This window comes from Bombus impatiens, unplaced genomic scaffold (genome assembly GCF_000188095.3).
Source record: "Bombus impatiens unplaced genomic scaffold, BIMP_2.2 scf_0237, whole genome shotgun sequence".
NCBI lineage: Eukaryota > Metazoa > Arthropoda > Insecta > Hymenoptera > Apidae > Bombus > Bombus impatiens.
This window is the reverse complement of record NT_176656.1, coordinates 4484-20434: the sequence shown is the minus strand read 5'-3', so window position 1 is coordinate 20434 and position 15951 is coordinate 4484. Positions and strand designations below refer to the sequence as shown.

The 15951-nt window shown below is 40.0% G+C and overlaps 2 protein-coding genes and 2 long non-coding RNA genes across 7 annotated transcripts in view; 3 read left to right on the top strand and 1 right to left on the bottom strand.

Annotated features, from left to right (window-relative positions):
- LOC100745290 (facilitated trehalose transporter Tret1-2 homolog) overlaps window positions 1–5788 on the bottom strand; it is a 17144-nt gene extending 11356 nt beyond the window's left edge. For 3 of the 4 annotated variants that reach the window (XR_004461488.1, XR_004461487.1, XM_033320114.1), the window contains exon 1: window positions 2782–2801. Coding sequence is in view for 2 of the 4 variants with exons in the window: in XM_033320114.1 (XP_033176005.1) it covers window positions 2782–2801 (20 nt within the window). In the remaining 2 variants the exon portion in view is untranslated. Of the gene's footprint in view, window positions 1–2781; window positions 3007–5497 lie in introns of those variants that run through there. The other variant, XM_003488494.4, reaches the window with a different exon arrangement.
- Window positions 1101–1478, top strand: LOC117151499. The gene is made up of 2 exons (XR_004461490.1): window positions 1101–1253; window positions 1289–1478. It is a non-coding gene; the product is annotated as an uncharacterized LOC117151499 (long non-coding RNA).
- On the top strand, window positions 2919–5378 carry LOC117151498. The gene is made up of 2 exons (XR_004461489.1): window positions 2919–3036; window positions 3073–5378. It is a non-coding gene; the product is annotated as an uncharacterized LOC117151498 (long non-coding RNA).
- Window positions 5789–8800: 3012 nt separating the features above from the next.
- Window positions 8801–9877, top strand: LOC100745167 (NADH dehydrogenase [ubiquinone] 1 beta subcomplex subunit 5, mitochondrial). Its single transcript, XM_003488493.4, has 3 exons — window positions 8801–9022; window positions 9258–9469; window positions 9549–9877. Exons 1-3 carry the CDS (start codon window positions 8911–8913, stop codon window positions 9786–9788), a joined length of 564 nt encoding a protein of 187 aa, XP_003488541.1. The 5' UTR covers window positions 8801–8910; the 3' UTR covers window positions 9789–9877.
- Window positions 9878–15951: the final 6074 nt, after the last annotated feature.

Here is a 15951-nt window from a genome sequence, read left to right as displayed (position 1 = left end):
CAGACAGCCGCCTTATGACTTTGTAAGATTATCGGTGCTAGCTGGAAAGTCGCAATTTCTTAGCCTCCCAATCATATATCGATAAATCGGTATCTAAAACTCGGCTATGTAATAAAACGCACGGGATATACGTGCCCGACAGATGTTGGACAACTTTTCTAAGAATAGCAATGCCGTAGAAAGGCCAGGCATTTACTATCCGCGCGAATATATATCTTTTAGCGGTGACATCTTTAGCCTTAGCCATAGCGTATCGAAACGTAAGGTAACGACGACATGGCGAATTTTGAGATTAGCGGGGCCGTAGCCCGACTAACTCGGCTTAGCCGTGCAAATGGAAATTTCGAGAGAATCGAAAGTAGCGGGACAAATTTATTCGAAACATTTATATGCCAGGCTGACTATACTCGAAATAGAAAAAGAAACAATAACGCGCAGTTGTCATCACTGGACAACTCGGTGCTAAGCTTTTTATCACGACCAAGAGTATCAAATGACGTCACTTGGCGTTATTTCGACTCTAGTTTCCTTCTAGATAGCGATAGCCAGTTCTCCCTTTCGCGCTTCTTTCCTCTTTCTTTCGCGTCGTGATATTTTAAATGCGAGCCTTGCCAAGCAAAGTAAGAAGAACAAATATAAAGGGTTACGTCAGACAGAACGTATCGTACCTAGTTATTGTTAGATCGACTCCGTTCATTATCGACGTCGTGACTCTTTGTTTGTTACGTGACGCGATCGATCGTAAGTCGGCCGTTTCAGTTTGATAGATAAGATGGACGGAAGAAACGTTTGGAGGGCACGGTGGAAAAATTTCGCTGACTCGATATCACGACGCTTAAGATTCGCGATCGGAAAACGCTCGATCCTCGTGCCTTATTTCCTTTCAGCCTAGTACGTATGCGCGTATTATCGCGGTAACAGTAATTTACCTATCCACCGGTGGATTGTGCAAGTAGAATACCTGGCGCGTATGCGCGTATTTTCTAAATCGCAGCAGTGACAGAAGAATGCAGCTTCGCACGGTTTAACTCTCTTAGTGCCAACTATTACAGCGACACGTCGCTTATTGTCAGCGTTTCGCGGTCTTGCGTTTTTCGTTTTTCGTTTTTCGTTTTTCGTTCGTTTGTTTACAAGTTCCCACTATCAGTTGCGTCCGTTTATGTAACACATGCCCCGAGATATCTCAACTATATTAACAGAAACCGTACACAATCCCGGATCTCGAATCCCAAATCCCAGATGCCAGGTGCCAGGTGCCAGGTGCCAGGTGCCAGGTGCCAGATGCCAGATCCCAGCGCATGGTTAGATCAGAGGTTGCTTTCCGAAATCGGGATGACGATTCGTAAACACGAATGTAGCTTGCTCGTGTCTATAATTTCATTTAATTTTCCCATTTTGCGCACTTCTAATACGTTCGATACGGTCACCATCCTCATCGAGAATTCACTTTTCTTTGCGGAAAATATCTCGCGTTTCGTCTTTTGTTATTTGCGTTGACACATTCTTTTCTTTTTCTTTTCTTTTTCTTTCCTTCTTTTTTCTCTGTTTAACGCGACTCCACGTTGATAACGTCGTGGAAGAAAGGACAACGACGAACGATATTGCGATTTAAACGTATCTGTCTTGCTGACGCGTTCAAAACAAGAGTATCGGCGATTTATCGGCTGGCAGAACTGGTTCTCCGGACCGGAGAACGAGTCGTCTTCCTGTTATTCCCCCGAACGAGTTTCGTGTGCTTTCGTTCGTACCTGGCCTCCTGAAACATCCATCCTACATCCCGTCAAAATTTTATATAACATCCACTTCATTGCCAAGTGGATCGCATACAACGGCTACCGTCGTTAATCAAATACACGGTCGATGATCGAAAGAACGATCGAAATCCCGAAGGACGCTTTCCAAAATTCCCGTCGTACGTCGTATCGCCGTTATACGTGCGCGAATAACGAAAACAGATTCGATTAGGTTCTCTCGCTCGAGGACAGCCAAGCAATCACAATAACGTATTCGCTATAGGATGTCGCCATCCTCTGAATTTTCGATCGACGATTACCCTTGCTCGCTGTTATGAAATAGAAACCGATCGGTCGACAAAGTCAACGGAACGCGTGATTTTCAGCACCTCTTTCGTCGAACGATCGCGTATTTGGCTAGCGTGGGAAACGATACAGGGGCTGGCTCCGACGATCCACAGATCGATAAAGAGGAAAATATTAAAACTAGTAGCATAGCGAGGCGCGTCGAACGTTAACAGCGCTGAACCCGCTATATCGAATTTAGCCATATCGAATTAACTAGCAGATGATATTCGATAAATCAGAAAGAATCGTCGATCGGAGAAGATCGTCTGACAAGCGCGCGATACAAAATGGTTTATACCCACTAGAGAACCGATACCGTCGAGGAACACAGAAGGCGTTCGCTGTGGAAAGACGCTGCGGAAACAACCGTTCTCCCTAACGCAGATGGAAAGGCATAGACACGATCACGAGAAAGGGGAAAAGCGAAAGAAAAAGCTCTACGAATCAGCGCTGTCGATGAAACCTGTTGGCAAATTTGACAGCTACTCGTACCTGACGCGCCACAGATCGTGCCAGGTCGACGAATTAGACGAACATATTATTTTTTGCTCCGACAAGATTATTTACTACAAAGGCTGTGCACTTGCTGTTATTATATACTTTGATTTCTCACTGCTTGACCGTTGCATTCGATTTATGTATCTCCATCCATAGATCGTTATCGAGCGTGTGTAAACACATTTTCTTAAGCAAGACTAACCTCAGCGAATAAGGATCCATAGCTGCTGTTTCTTATGCCTCTTTTTCCCACCACTGCTGCTGCTGCTGCTGCTGCTACACGTGTCTTGTATTTAGCTGCGCCTGCTGCCTTTTTCTTTGATCAACGTGCTAGTCGATCTCACCTCTCCTGGAAACAGCCTCCCCCTGTTGTCTGTCAACTGAGAACGTGGATTTCGTACTCGGTCACCACCATTTTACGTACACTCTAGAAAAAAAACATCGAATTTTATCAATCGTATAATTATCAATTATATTTATATTTTATCGATAGGATTTGCCCAATTTCTCTTCTCCGTTGCACGAAACAATCGCCACACGATCGAACGCAGTTCGTTAGTTTGCGTAATTATCGGCGCGAAAGCGCACATTGTCGTCGGTTGTCGCGAGAACGTCCGTCTCGAAGGAGGCCCGAGACCACGGAATACCATCGTGGCTAGTGACACGGTAATTTCGTTGTTGAAATCGCTGTGCGTGGCAGCGCACTGACTTTCTATGATGCGAGGCAGATTTTTTACCTTTTTTCGTACAGCCTACCACGTATACAGCCACGTGTATGCCTCTCGAAGAGAACGCGCGACTTTTCCTTCGCGAATTTTCCTCCAGTACACCGCTTCGATAACGCTACACACACCTAGCTACCACTCTACGCCGCTAAGCCGATCGAAGTCGTCGACCGAATCAAGCGAGCAAGCAATATTCCGCGTTCCAAAATACAGCAGCTGTTTATTAACTGGTGAAAAAGTTATCTCGCTAAAATCGGTGTTCGACGATCGACCAACCTAACCCTCGAACGATAACGGGTTCGATTCGAGGAACGAGCGCCGATTAAATCGCGACACGCAGCTGTGCTGTGCAACTCGAGAATCGACCGCGTTTTCTCGATCTTTGGAAATCGTCCGTTTCTTTTCTCCCTGTCGTTAATGCCACTTCTCCCGCAACCAAGAATCGCATCGAGATTGCCGGTTAACGAGTACCACGCGATTTCTCGAATCGTTCGATTCTGATTCACCATCGAGATAATGTCTTTACGCCCGATTGCATAAGAGATTCGCGTGCTCGGGTCCGTCACGTGATACGCAATTAAGGACCAGATACTTATTAGGAGTTATTTGTCAGGCGACTTATTCCGCCGCTCCATATATTTAATTACAGTGTATTTTACGCTTGCTCGATATTATCTCGCAGCTCGATATTATATCGTTTCGTTCGATCCTTTATTACATCATTTTTAATCTGTAGGCCATGTTTCGCATACTCAAACTAATTATCGCAGATTAGTCGCCGATCCTACATTAAATAAAACGTTAAAATAGATTAATTTTATAATGGCCATCGTTATCTCGTTTAATCGCCGATACAACAACGATTAAACGGTGCAAGATAATCCACGCGTCTCGCACTTGTGTGGCAATTTATCTACTCGACACTACTCGAAAACGTGACAAAACGTTGCAAAATAATTATTTTAATCTTTGCGTCATGTTTAATCTGTACAGTTTTTTATAATGTTTGCCTGAACATCGTGAACATATTTCTGGATTTCAAGTACGCCATTCCTACGTATTATTTCTACGTATTATTCCTACCGTTTGTTTTTCATTCGAACGTCAAAACGACAATCGTCTACGTGTAAATCATTGTACATGAGCGACCAGGTCAGAGGTCAGAGAGTAAAATTGGATTCGCACAAAGCAAAGCGGCACGCGCTTCGTTTACGTACAGGTGCGGCGTAGCAAATATTACGTCATTTACACGAATAAATCACTCGCGCTAACCATAAAGATACTTTGTTGTACTTTGCAACTATCGCAACGTATTTAATCGTATTATAACGTCGGCCAGAGAAGGTAGTGGAAACGAAACAGAGGATAGCCCGAGGAAACCATCGTTTTATACTCTATACTCTCTGCTCTATACTCTATACTCTATACTCTTCAGTACCTGTACTACCCTATACTACCCTGTACTATACATTCTGAACGATTTGGCCGAACCAAGCATTCGATCGATTTGACAACAAATCATGCTAAATATTTTTCCAATAATTTTCACACGATCTTCGAATAAGAATCGCGAATATCCAGTATATACGATGCATACGATACAATGTATAGGTTCGAGGTTAGATTAAATTCGATTATTTAAAGCGCCGTATATTACCCTCATCGAGATATCGAAGTAGGCGTAGGTCACTGTCACACAGAGTGTCTATTTTTGAACGATCGATCGTGTGTTCGCACGAGTGCGAAATGTTCACATAACGTACAGAGTACGCGAGTTCCATCGAACCTCCGGCAAAGACTGTTCTCGAAAGCGGTTCTTCTTCGTCTTGGAAAGCTTCGTTTGAAACACCATTTGCCGTGTCTGACTTTCAACGGACAACTCGTAGCAGAGTTTCAGCTCGCGGTCGATTTCTCGCATCCGTACTCGAGACTAAAAACCCGAAACCTGCCCCTTTCACCGATTCTATGCGAGAAATAACGAGACGACGACGGAAGGATCGATCGTCGAAAAGTCAACGGCACACAGGACCGTATATACCTTCGTGTATTTGTCGCATCGATCCATTTCTAAATTGTTTTTAATTCAAAAGAAATGTCCTATCTTCTCCGTTCCTTGCGTATAAGCGTCGATAAAACACTCGACAAATCTAATCGTAAATGTACGTTGTGCGTAGCAAACAAATTGGTACTCACCTCCTAGAGTAGCGACTTTTCTTCTTCTATTTTAAATTCGATCCTTAAGCCTACTTCTTTCGCACTTCTTTCTTTGCCTTTCTTTTGCCAATGTTCCCCCCTATCTCTCTCTCTCTCTCTCTCCCTCCCTCTTTCTATCTATCTATCTATCTATCTATCTATCTCGCGCACGCACGTTTTCTTCCTCCCTGCCAATAGAATAGAGCAGAAGCTTCGTTCGGATACGAACGGCTCCCGACGTACAGTGCGCGGTGGCCAATACGCGACTGAAGGCTGGCAAACTGCGAACGCTTGCCTCGCGGTCGATCGTCCCTTCCCGTTGCCGGCGCTACGATGTCTGTCTTCTGCGCTGCTATGGTACATACATACATACATATATATTTATATTACTGGCGACAAAGCGAGCAATTTAAGGGTTGCTAACACACATGGAAAATAGAATGCACAGAGCTCCGGCTGATACCCGATACTGCACGATGCTAAACCAAAGCAACAAACGATGATATAAAGTACTGGTGGACAATGACCCATTCTCGTTCGAAACGTTCAGTCGATGGGCAATTCCCAAGCTCGTGACATGAATCGATTCGAATGGTGCAAATGCAAACCGTTCGTCGAGCGTTTCAAGCTCGAGAAATCGCTCGGTAGATCGTAGGTTGTATTTTGCGAAACACAGTTCTACGTCGAATTTCAAGCGATTATCCGGCTGAAACCGGATAGGTTTTCTTTGTTTTTTAGTTACGTTTCTTTGGTTTTATTTTGGCAGGATCGTTATTTCGAGGAACGAAACAGCGACGAGATTCACGAGATGTCGAACATAGCAGTATATACGAGTTCACGTGTACGGCAGCGTGTATTGCGAAAACAGCCGCGAGTAAGGAAGCGTGTGAATCACGTGAACGACGAGAGAGATTCGTCGCGTCTATTGTATGATGCAGCCGGTGTACCCAATGCACCGTATACGCAAGTATTGCATTGGTCTATCTTTGGGGAGTCGGGTGTAGAAGGGATGCACGCGGAACGACCGAATGTCTCGAAACGAAACAATTCGAAAGACACATGGGGAAGGGGAAAGGTTCGCGGTCTTTAACCCATTTCCTCAGGGTCGTCGTCTCGCCTTCTCGCCTTCTCGCCTTCTCGCTGGAATCGGTCGGTGTACGTTCGTTCCACTTGATCATATAAAATAGTAAATGACACCATGGATCTTATCTTGGCCGTTTTGTTGATTTATTGCCACGTGACATTTCTTTTTCTTTATTACGCCATCGTCATAATTGAATAACATATTTTTGCACTTTTAATCAACGGAAGAAAACACGTAGATTGCTTCAAGTGCAGATGCTTTTTTCCGTGTAGATGATAGAACCGTAGAATAGGTAAAAACGCGAGTAAAGAATGTGTCGCAAACATGTCAATTGTGAAACGTAATATCTTTGATCGAATAGTTATTAAATGATATTTCGCTAGACGACACAGATAATAATAATTATTATTATTATTAAGAGATTCGATATTTTATCGTATGTGCCGATCCAAGCTCCGTGTTATATCAGTTACTTGTCAACGGTCGACTCACTCCTATATACATATACTATACATATACTTGTGCTATGTATCTTTACGCTAAAATGCTAGACGTTTAAAGCAATTAATCGTTATTGCATATTCTTGACGTTTCTCTGCAACTACTAGTCGATTCGATAGCATCGGCAAATGCTGCATCGTCTGTGCGTCATGCGTTGCTCAACGTGTCGAATGCGAACATTTTCAGTAACTTGACGCCAGCATTAATTTCGTTCGAATCAATACCATTTACTTCAATGAGGATCAAGCACTGCACATAGCGGTTGAGATTGATATATAGTCGTCGAGATGTTTCCAGACCACCAACAACATGCTGGATAAATGTTTGACGGTCGTTAGGTGTCAGACCAACATTGTTTTGTTTTGCGAAAATATTTGTTAACGCTAGTTAATACTACTAATAACGTAGTGATAAGATTATCTGTAATGCAAAATCCAATATTGCCAGCAGTAGTAACAACTGGCCGATGACATTACTGGATCAGAAATATTTTCGGCCAGAGAAGACAATTTATACGTGATCATAGATCATATATTAAGTTGGTAATGAAATTTAGTTTTTCCGTTTCTACGAATTAATTATCGTTGGTATAGTTTCTATCGTTAGTTGTTTTTTGTTTTCAAACACGATCACGAGAATTTGCAACGAGCGTTTGTAATTTAGAATCGTTTCTCGAGTTCAACTATTCACTTAACCTAACTTCATTGCCGCTAAATGTACCTTTGTATTAGATGGCATGGCATAGCATGGCATGGCATGGAGTCGCGAAAGCTTCGCGCCAATTTATCCGTTTCTCTTTCTTTCTCTCGTTCAAACCGCAATTTATGTACATATAAATACTATATATATATATATGAATAAATATTATACTATACTATATATATATATATATATATATATATTACATTCAATATTATATTATATTTATTTTATATATAATACTATATATATATATATATATATATATATATATATATATATATATATATATATATATATATATATATATATATATATATATATATATATATATATATATATATATATATATATATATATATATATATATATATATATATATATATATATATATATATATATATATATATATATATATATATATATATATATATATATATATATATATATATATATATATATATATATATATATATATATATATATATATATATATATATATATATATATATATATATATATATATATATATATATATATATATATATATATATATATATATATATATATATATATATATATATATATATATATATATATATATATATATATATATATATATATATATATATATATATATATATATATATATATATATATATATATATATATATATATATATATATATATATATATATATATATATAATACTATATATATATATATATATATATATATATATATATATGTAACATATTTTTTACATGAAAGATCACGCTTTCTCTTAATAAATTACTTTCTAACTCTACACCATGCGTTCGTATTTAATTATCTTAGACGAGGTTAAGGTACGGTACGGATTTTATCATAAATATACGGCAATTTGGCATAAAAAAATAAATTTACCATCAAAACTACATACGATCCTTATATAATTACTATAACATTCAAATATACCTACAAAATTTATATATACCTATTAAAGTTTCAAATATTTAATCGTATTTGACGTACGCAATTTCAAGTTTCGCGGCTTAAGCAGATTAGATTACCGTCGGTAAAGTAGCCAACGGTGGTTCTTGCGCTAACAAGACAAGTAGTGCGTTCCGTTTTATAGTTACAAACCAAAATGGCTGTCGTGAGTAGGCTTTTGCTTGCGACTAATCGAAAATTATTTCATACGAACGAGTTATTGGGAAAGTTACTACGGAAAAACAACAATTATGCGTTGCAAAACCAAGGTGATGAAGATAATTATGTTTCGTTCTGTAGATAGAACAGTGTATATCGAAGGAGTAGTAGTGTTTTGTTACGCAACAAATTTTCCCACGAACGCGAACACTGTGCCTGTTTACGGAGTTGTTCTTACGAGAATTAAACGTGACCAACGATGACTGCTGGAAAAATAATCAACTTGTTTCAAATAGTCAACTTTGTTGACGAATGTTCAAAAACTGAAAATTTAATAACTTTTAGGAATGGTAAGACGCATGTCGGATCATCGTGTTATGGAAGTAACTGCAAGTCGATGGCAATGGCACAAAACTAAAGATTGGCTGCATTTTTACGTCTTTATGGGCGTTATACCTGCTGGTTTGCTCATCTTTTATTGCAACGTATTTATAGGGCCAGCCACCTTAGAACCAATACCAGAAGGATATATTCCAAAGCAATGGGAATACTACAGGGTAAGACAGCGTTGAAAAATATTTCTAAATACGTATTACAGGCAAAATTGTAAGCGTAAAACCAATGCTTTTTCTACAGCATCCGATTACAAGATTTATTTCGAGATACATGTCCCCAAACATACAAATGGAATATGAAAAATTTCTTCACAAAGCCAAGGTAATTTCAAACAAGAGAGAATTGTACAAATTGAAAGGTAGAATACGTGATCAAATACGGGACTACGAAGACTATAGATATTGGAGCTTTAAAGAAGGTAGTGCGAAAGAAATAATAGAATTAAAGCAAGCTATAGATAATAGAGAACTCGATGCATAATACATCATAAGTAACGTAAAATTATTATAAACTAGAAGGAAAATCGATCTTACAAAATCCTAAAATTCAATAAAAATAACGAAAGACGATCAACTTGTAATCGATTTAGTCAAGTGGTTGTTTTAAGCACGTTTAAGTTGTGTAGAGCGTATAGGATTTTGTAATTTAACAGCGATAATATAAATAGTGTACGATATACAGAATTTCTCTCTCTTCTCGCTTATTTAACACTGTCTTTCTCATTTTTGTGTCATTCCTGACATTTATCTATTTATTTGTTTGTATCGATTATCTATTCGGTATCGAACAAACGTAGACGTCACGAACCATCACTACTCTGTCGTTGACACTAAATCTCTGTGTCGCGCAATAACAGTTATGCGATTCGTTTGATTTATTATGCGAGCTCCATCTTATCACGAACGAGGCACAGAACCCCGTTTCTGGTATATTCGTCTCCGATCTTATTACGTATATCTGCTATCGGCAACCCATTGCTTTTGTTTGCTTTCCGCGCGAAAAGGATAGATGTCGCCACAACTTTTCTCATTGTCCAACTACGAATGTATATGCATGTGCACACATGCGTAGTAGTGTGGCGAACAGTGGCGAAATTCGAAATCAAAAATCCCATCTTTTTTTAAATAAACTTATTGAAGTTTATTCGCTTATCAGATTAAACGAGATTAAACTCGGTGGAAGAATTAGGTTTAATGAAAAATTGCATTTGACAAAATGTCGCGAGATTTGTACACTCGGACAGCTTGGCGCTCTACTTGCTTGGAATGAAACGGTAAGACGGGGCTTAGACAACGAACGATTATCGTCATACGATAGATTAAAACTCCATTCGGAGAATGTCAGGTGTTTAGCGATTAACACGTGAATTTGAAACAAGCGAGTAATTCCAAATACAATAATTCCAGATTCTGTCGCATCGATAGGTTACGAGGATACGAAGCGTTCTTTAAGACACTTTAATCCGCTCTCGCTAACGCACGATAGAAATTTTACATTACTTACGATTAGAAATTACAGCAAGCAAGCAAGCACATTTCTCTTGCTACTCTTTCGATAGGTGATTCCTTTCTTTCGTTTCTTTCATTTCATAGTTGGACTCTAAGAAATCGAGCATCGATTAACACGTGAATTTTTCAGTTTATCGTTTATTCGAAAAATTACATCGCTGTTTACGTAGCTAGTTTTCAAAGTGAATTCGAGTAAGCGTACGCACCTATGTATATCTATATATCTATATATCTATATATCAGGCTTTTTCTTATTTCTATTCTCTATTTTCATCCAAATTAAAACCAAACTTGTATTCATAGGAACTTGTATTCTTAGGAACGTACGCGAACAAACATCTTTATATTGGCACCGCACAGCGAATATAAGAAAAATCTAATTCTACTACCTACTTAAACACTAAAGCCTACTTAAACAGCATGTATAAACAGGAGCAAAGGATTGTTTTTATCACAGAGATGGTCCGTTTATCGGTAACGTTCTTGTTATAGGTACCGAGGTCCCCTCGATCGTACTTGTACCTGCTTTTTAAACAACTAGTCATGCAAATTAATGAAATCAGCATCGCGTCGGTAAAGTGGGAAATTTTATTTCCGGTCGCCAGCCGCAGGTGTTTGTTTTTTCCGCGAGTAAACTGCTAGTAAGTAAAAAGACGCTGCCGGTGGTGAATCAGTCGTCACGAACCACCGACTCTGCGATTATCCTAGCGGCAAGCTAATGATACGGACAGACACAGGCCGGTGCCAACTCAATCGTCATAGTTAGTGGTCATTGCCAAGGTTGAATCCCGATATCTTGCATAATATCTCGGCGTTCTCTTCTACGGTGCGATGCGATGCGATGCGATGCGATGCGATGCGATGCGATGCGATGCGATGCGACGCGATGCGATGCGATGCGGTGCGATGCGATGCGATGCGATGCGACGCGACGCGACGGAAGGAAGACCGGTCGCCAACGACTTGGCACGTGCATACGCGATATCTACGCTTCGAGTCGTTTCCTCGCGCGAATCCATCTTTAATTATGCCTGCGAGTCTTCGTTTCCCTTTTTCTGTTTTTTTTTTTTCTCTCTCCCCCGTGTCGATTACCCGCGTTTCACGCGACGCTCGATCGTCTCTCGTTATGTAATTCCTAGGGTTCTATACCTATAGTAGAACGGTATAGTAGAGCATACGCCGAGGAGATACACGGAATCTCGAATAGTTGGAATCTGTATCGTACGTTATCGTGGCCGATAATTGCTATTTTATTTGATTTAAGAGATTTACTTTACAATTATAATACCTACCTTGCTATCCAGTCATCTACTCCTTAGTCGATTAATCGCTTACTCGCTTAACCCATGCTACTCCCTAACTATCGCTACTTTCTTACTACCTAATCCTATCTTTGCTCTTGTTCGTCTTTCCCATTCTTGCCTAGTCTTTTCTCAGTTGATTTACCGTTTCCTCGCTGTATTTTTCCGAGCTGCCTGCTATCGTTAGTCCATCTACTCCCCCCACGCTATCCGTATCGTACGTGCGGCGACAAATTTGAATTTACCTTCGATTCCATAAAATTTCCGTAAAAATTACGTACGCTTACCGTACGACTGGTTCAACGTTGCGTGCATGTACTGTGCATGTGTTATGCATTTCGAATTGCATATTGCTCGACACTATCCTCGTCCGATGGATAATAGAAGGTAATTAATATCTAAATGCGAAGCGTTTACCTGCCACGAGCAAAACATTTTAAAAGTGCCGAGTAATTTGACACGTTTAATCGTTTTTGTTCATTACGGACTATCTATCGGTATAAAGAGGAAAAGAAACAACGCGATGCCACGCAACTTGCGTTTTACGAGTTTAACGATTCATCGTGATCAGTGGTTGCGGTATGTCCCATAGTAAGACGTTGAGATAAAATAATAAGAATTATCCGAGCTTCGATATATTAAAATCAATCTGAATTAATTTGGAATAGCATCGTTAACATTCGGACACGCTCTAAAATAGGTTTCTGCGACAGGTTGGGAGACCTATTAATTAGTTGGTTAGACTAGGTGTAAAAAAAATTGCAACTGGTTGTAATTCCGAAAAGAAAGAGAAATGGCGAAAGTTGGCTTCTACAACTGTTTTTTAATGTACCTTTATGTATTTATGAAGGAAACCTTAAAGAATGGATTTTGAAAATTTACGTCGATTACATCGTATACGCGTTGGAAATATTATCGTGTTAATTTCGTTAAAACCTGATGAGAATCGTAATTTTTCATCACTTTCGGCTTATAATTGTATGCGATAAGTCTGTCTTGAGTCTGTCTCAGCATCGTTCAGCGCGCATGGTACAACCGATCTACGAATTTACGAAACGTATCGTTTCGATTTTCATTACACGGGCTGAACAGATAAAAGCGTTAAAAGAGTTGTAAAAGGTGACTTTTCGCGATTCTCTTTCGTTAAATTACAATTTTCTGAAAAATTTGTTTACGCGTCATCCAGTAAACTAATTCGTGTAACGCGTCGCAACAGCTCGAGTCGTCAAATGGAATTTCAACAAATTTTTAATCAAATGCGAGTGACTGTGTCTCGCACGTGCGTATCGCAGGATCGTTCGATGTCGAATTCAGATTCAGTGTAGCACACGCGCAAGCTTCGTCAACCGTAATCAAGATCCTAACGAAGCCAATTTAATTTATGCGTAATCCGTTGAATAGAATGTGTAAATGAAAAAAAGTCGGCTCTATTGCATCATGTTATTAACAAGATCCGAGTGTTTGCTAACTTGTTGCTCGTAATAAACGTTACGAGGGTCATGGTTTAACGAGGATGCAACAATTATACAATAATGATAATTAAATAATTACGTGACCGCATTAGGAAACACGTTCATGAAAAATTCGTACATGCATGGGGAATCGGAAACGATAAATTACGTTAACGCGGATATATAATACAAGTATAACGCAGGTTTATCGCAGGAGTATCGCTTGTATACATGCGAAAAGAGTGAAAAAAATGCTCGCTAAAAAATCGCTTTTTTTTTCGGCCAGCTCGTTTCAATCCGATCGAGATATACGTATAACGTAGACGTATTAGCAGACGGCGTAATTTACCATCAGATTTTATTAATCGCCACGTTTCGTGCTAGAAATAAAAGGAGAAAACGAGCCAACACCTATCGACGAATACCAGCACAACGAGTCGTTTACTTTGAATTATTCGCGATGGATAAATTCTATGTTATCGATTTGTTTGCAGTTTCTGTGAAACTCTGTTAAGCGAAACGTTTCTGTCGAATTTCTCATCGATGTGTGACTTTGGTAACTCCGATCAAGCAGCACCTAAATTACTCTTTCCATGTACGGTGAACGGTAAGTACGTAACCATGCCGCGTTTAATTAGAAGATACACGGAAATGGCTAGTTATTTAAAAAATAAAAAATAAAACATCTATCTATAAACTATCGTGTGGTACTAACGATTATGTGGCAGGTTGTAATCTTACCGATATAGTTAGAACGCTTCTATCATCGGTGTAGTCATCAGGGTTGCGCAATAATACCAAACGAAACCTGATACGTTGTCCGTTTTCCGGAAATTCCTCTCATCTTTTCCTTCCTCTTTCTTCTCTCCCTCTTCTTTTTTCTTTTTCTTTTTTCCATTTCAGTTTAACACTTTTTCAGCCTCGATACCGAACCGGTGATGGTTATCGAGTTAATGGTCGTGTTAACAGGATCGCGTAACGAACACGTTTCGTTTCGTCACGTGAGAAAACAGCGTTGGCGTTCTCTAAATCGAAATTTATCGTGTTGCGTAGAAAAGACGGAATCGCGAATTCGGCGACGACGCGCCAGGTAAAAAGGGTAAGATTATCTTGTCGTTGTCTTCGTAATGTTCGTTAAGAGGACGGAAGAAGGGATAAGAGGAAGAGGGGCTAAGAAAAAACAGAACGCGTCGGCCGCTCTCTAATTTCAATCTGCTCGCTTCAACGCCCCGGCATTACGAATCGTCGGTGGAAAATGATATCGCCGATTAAAAGGACGTCCTCGGCGGTTACGTCGCGATTTACTCCTTGCCTCGGCCCCTCGGAAACCAGGTGGTGAATTCGCCACGGACTGATTATCCGATCGTTTTACGCCCACAAATCAAAAGCTATCACAGTCTGTCTCTGTGCATCGATTCTTATGCTGCCAACGGCCACGATATACCGCGGGATCGTGGACTTTGATACGCGCATCGCATCCCGTTTTAGGATTCTTGGATTCTAGGATCGAACGACCTATATCGACCATATATCGTGCCGATACATTCGTGTTACACCCACGACTGTTTCAATCTCTGTCACATGATCTTCAAATCGTTTCGTTCTGTTTTCGATTTTGTTCGAACCAATTTTAGCCCTCTCGAAATGAATTTTTCTCGAACAGTGACCCGCAGTCATACGATAATACGGTGTGGCAGACTCGTTGTCGGTCAAATCTGAGATTACGCGGTTCTACGTAGTCCCATTTCAGAAATCTGAGAAAAATCCCATCGATCTAGTAGCTGTCATTCGGAAAGTTAGCCTCGCGCCTATCGTTATTCTCGTATTAAACGTCGTATCTAGTCTCGATCGAAAGGATCGAGAGAATCTGCGCCATAAGATTACATAGACATTCTTTTAACCATAGAAAAACGATTGAAAGGATGCGAAGCAGCTGCAAAGTACCTTTGTCTTTTTCTTTATTCGCGCTTATAATCTAGCTGGTAACGGCTATTTTATAGGTATATTTGTAATATAGGTATAGGACACTTTAGTCGTTTCAAGTCGGACCAACGTTATATTTAAGGTTCCCAGCGGCGTTGTTTCCGCGGAAACGTTTGCCGTTAGCGGCAACGCTTTCGCTCGTATCGATGAAATTCTTGCAGTTAGATCGACGATGCGGCTGAATCGGCGATCGTGAAATCGCGACGAGTTCCTACGACCGCGATACAGTCCATTGTTCGAATTGTTTCGTATTACGTCGATATTACGCGATATCATTTTGCACGCGAAAGGCGTCCGACAATCGATCCACGGTCGGCTTCTCCATCGTTCCCTCGGAGCCGTCTCCGTGTCGCGCGTTTCTAGCTCTCTATACAACGTTATCGCAATCGTCGTCGTCGTC

Coding starts and splice junctions, on each gene's coding strand:
- LOC100745167 (XM_003488493.4), top strand. CDS start 8,911: ATGGCTGTCGTGAGTAGGCTTTTGCTTGCGACTAATCGAAAATTATTT. Junction 9,023..9,257: donor TTATGCGTTGCAAAACCAAG/GTGATGAAGATA, acceptor AATAACTTTTAG/GAATGGTAAGACGCATGTCG. Junction 9,470..9,548: donor AGCAATGGGAATACTACAGG/GTAAGACAGCGT, acceptor CTTTTTCTACAG/CATCCGATTACAAGATTTAT.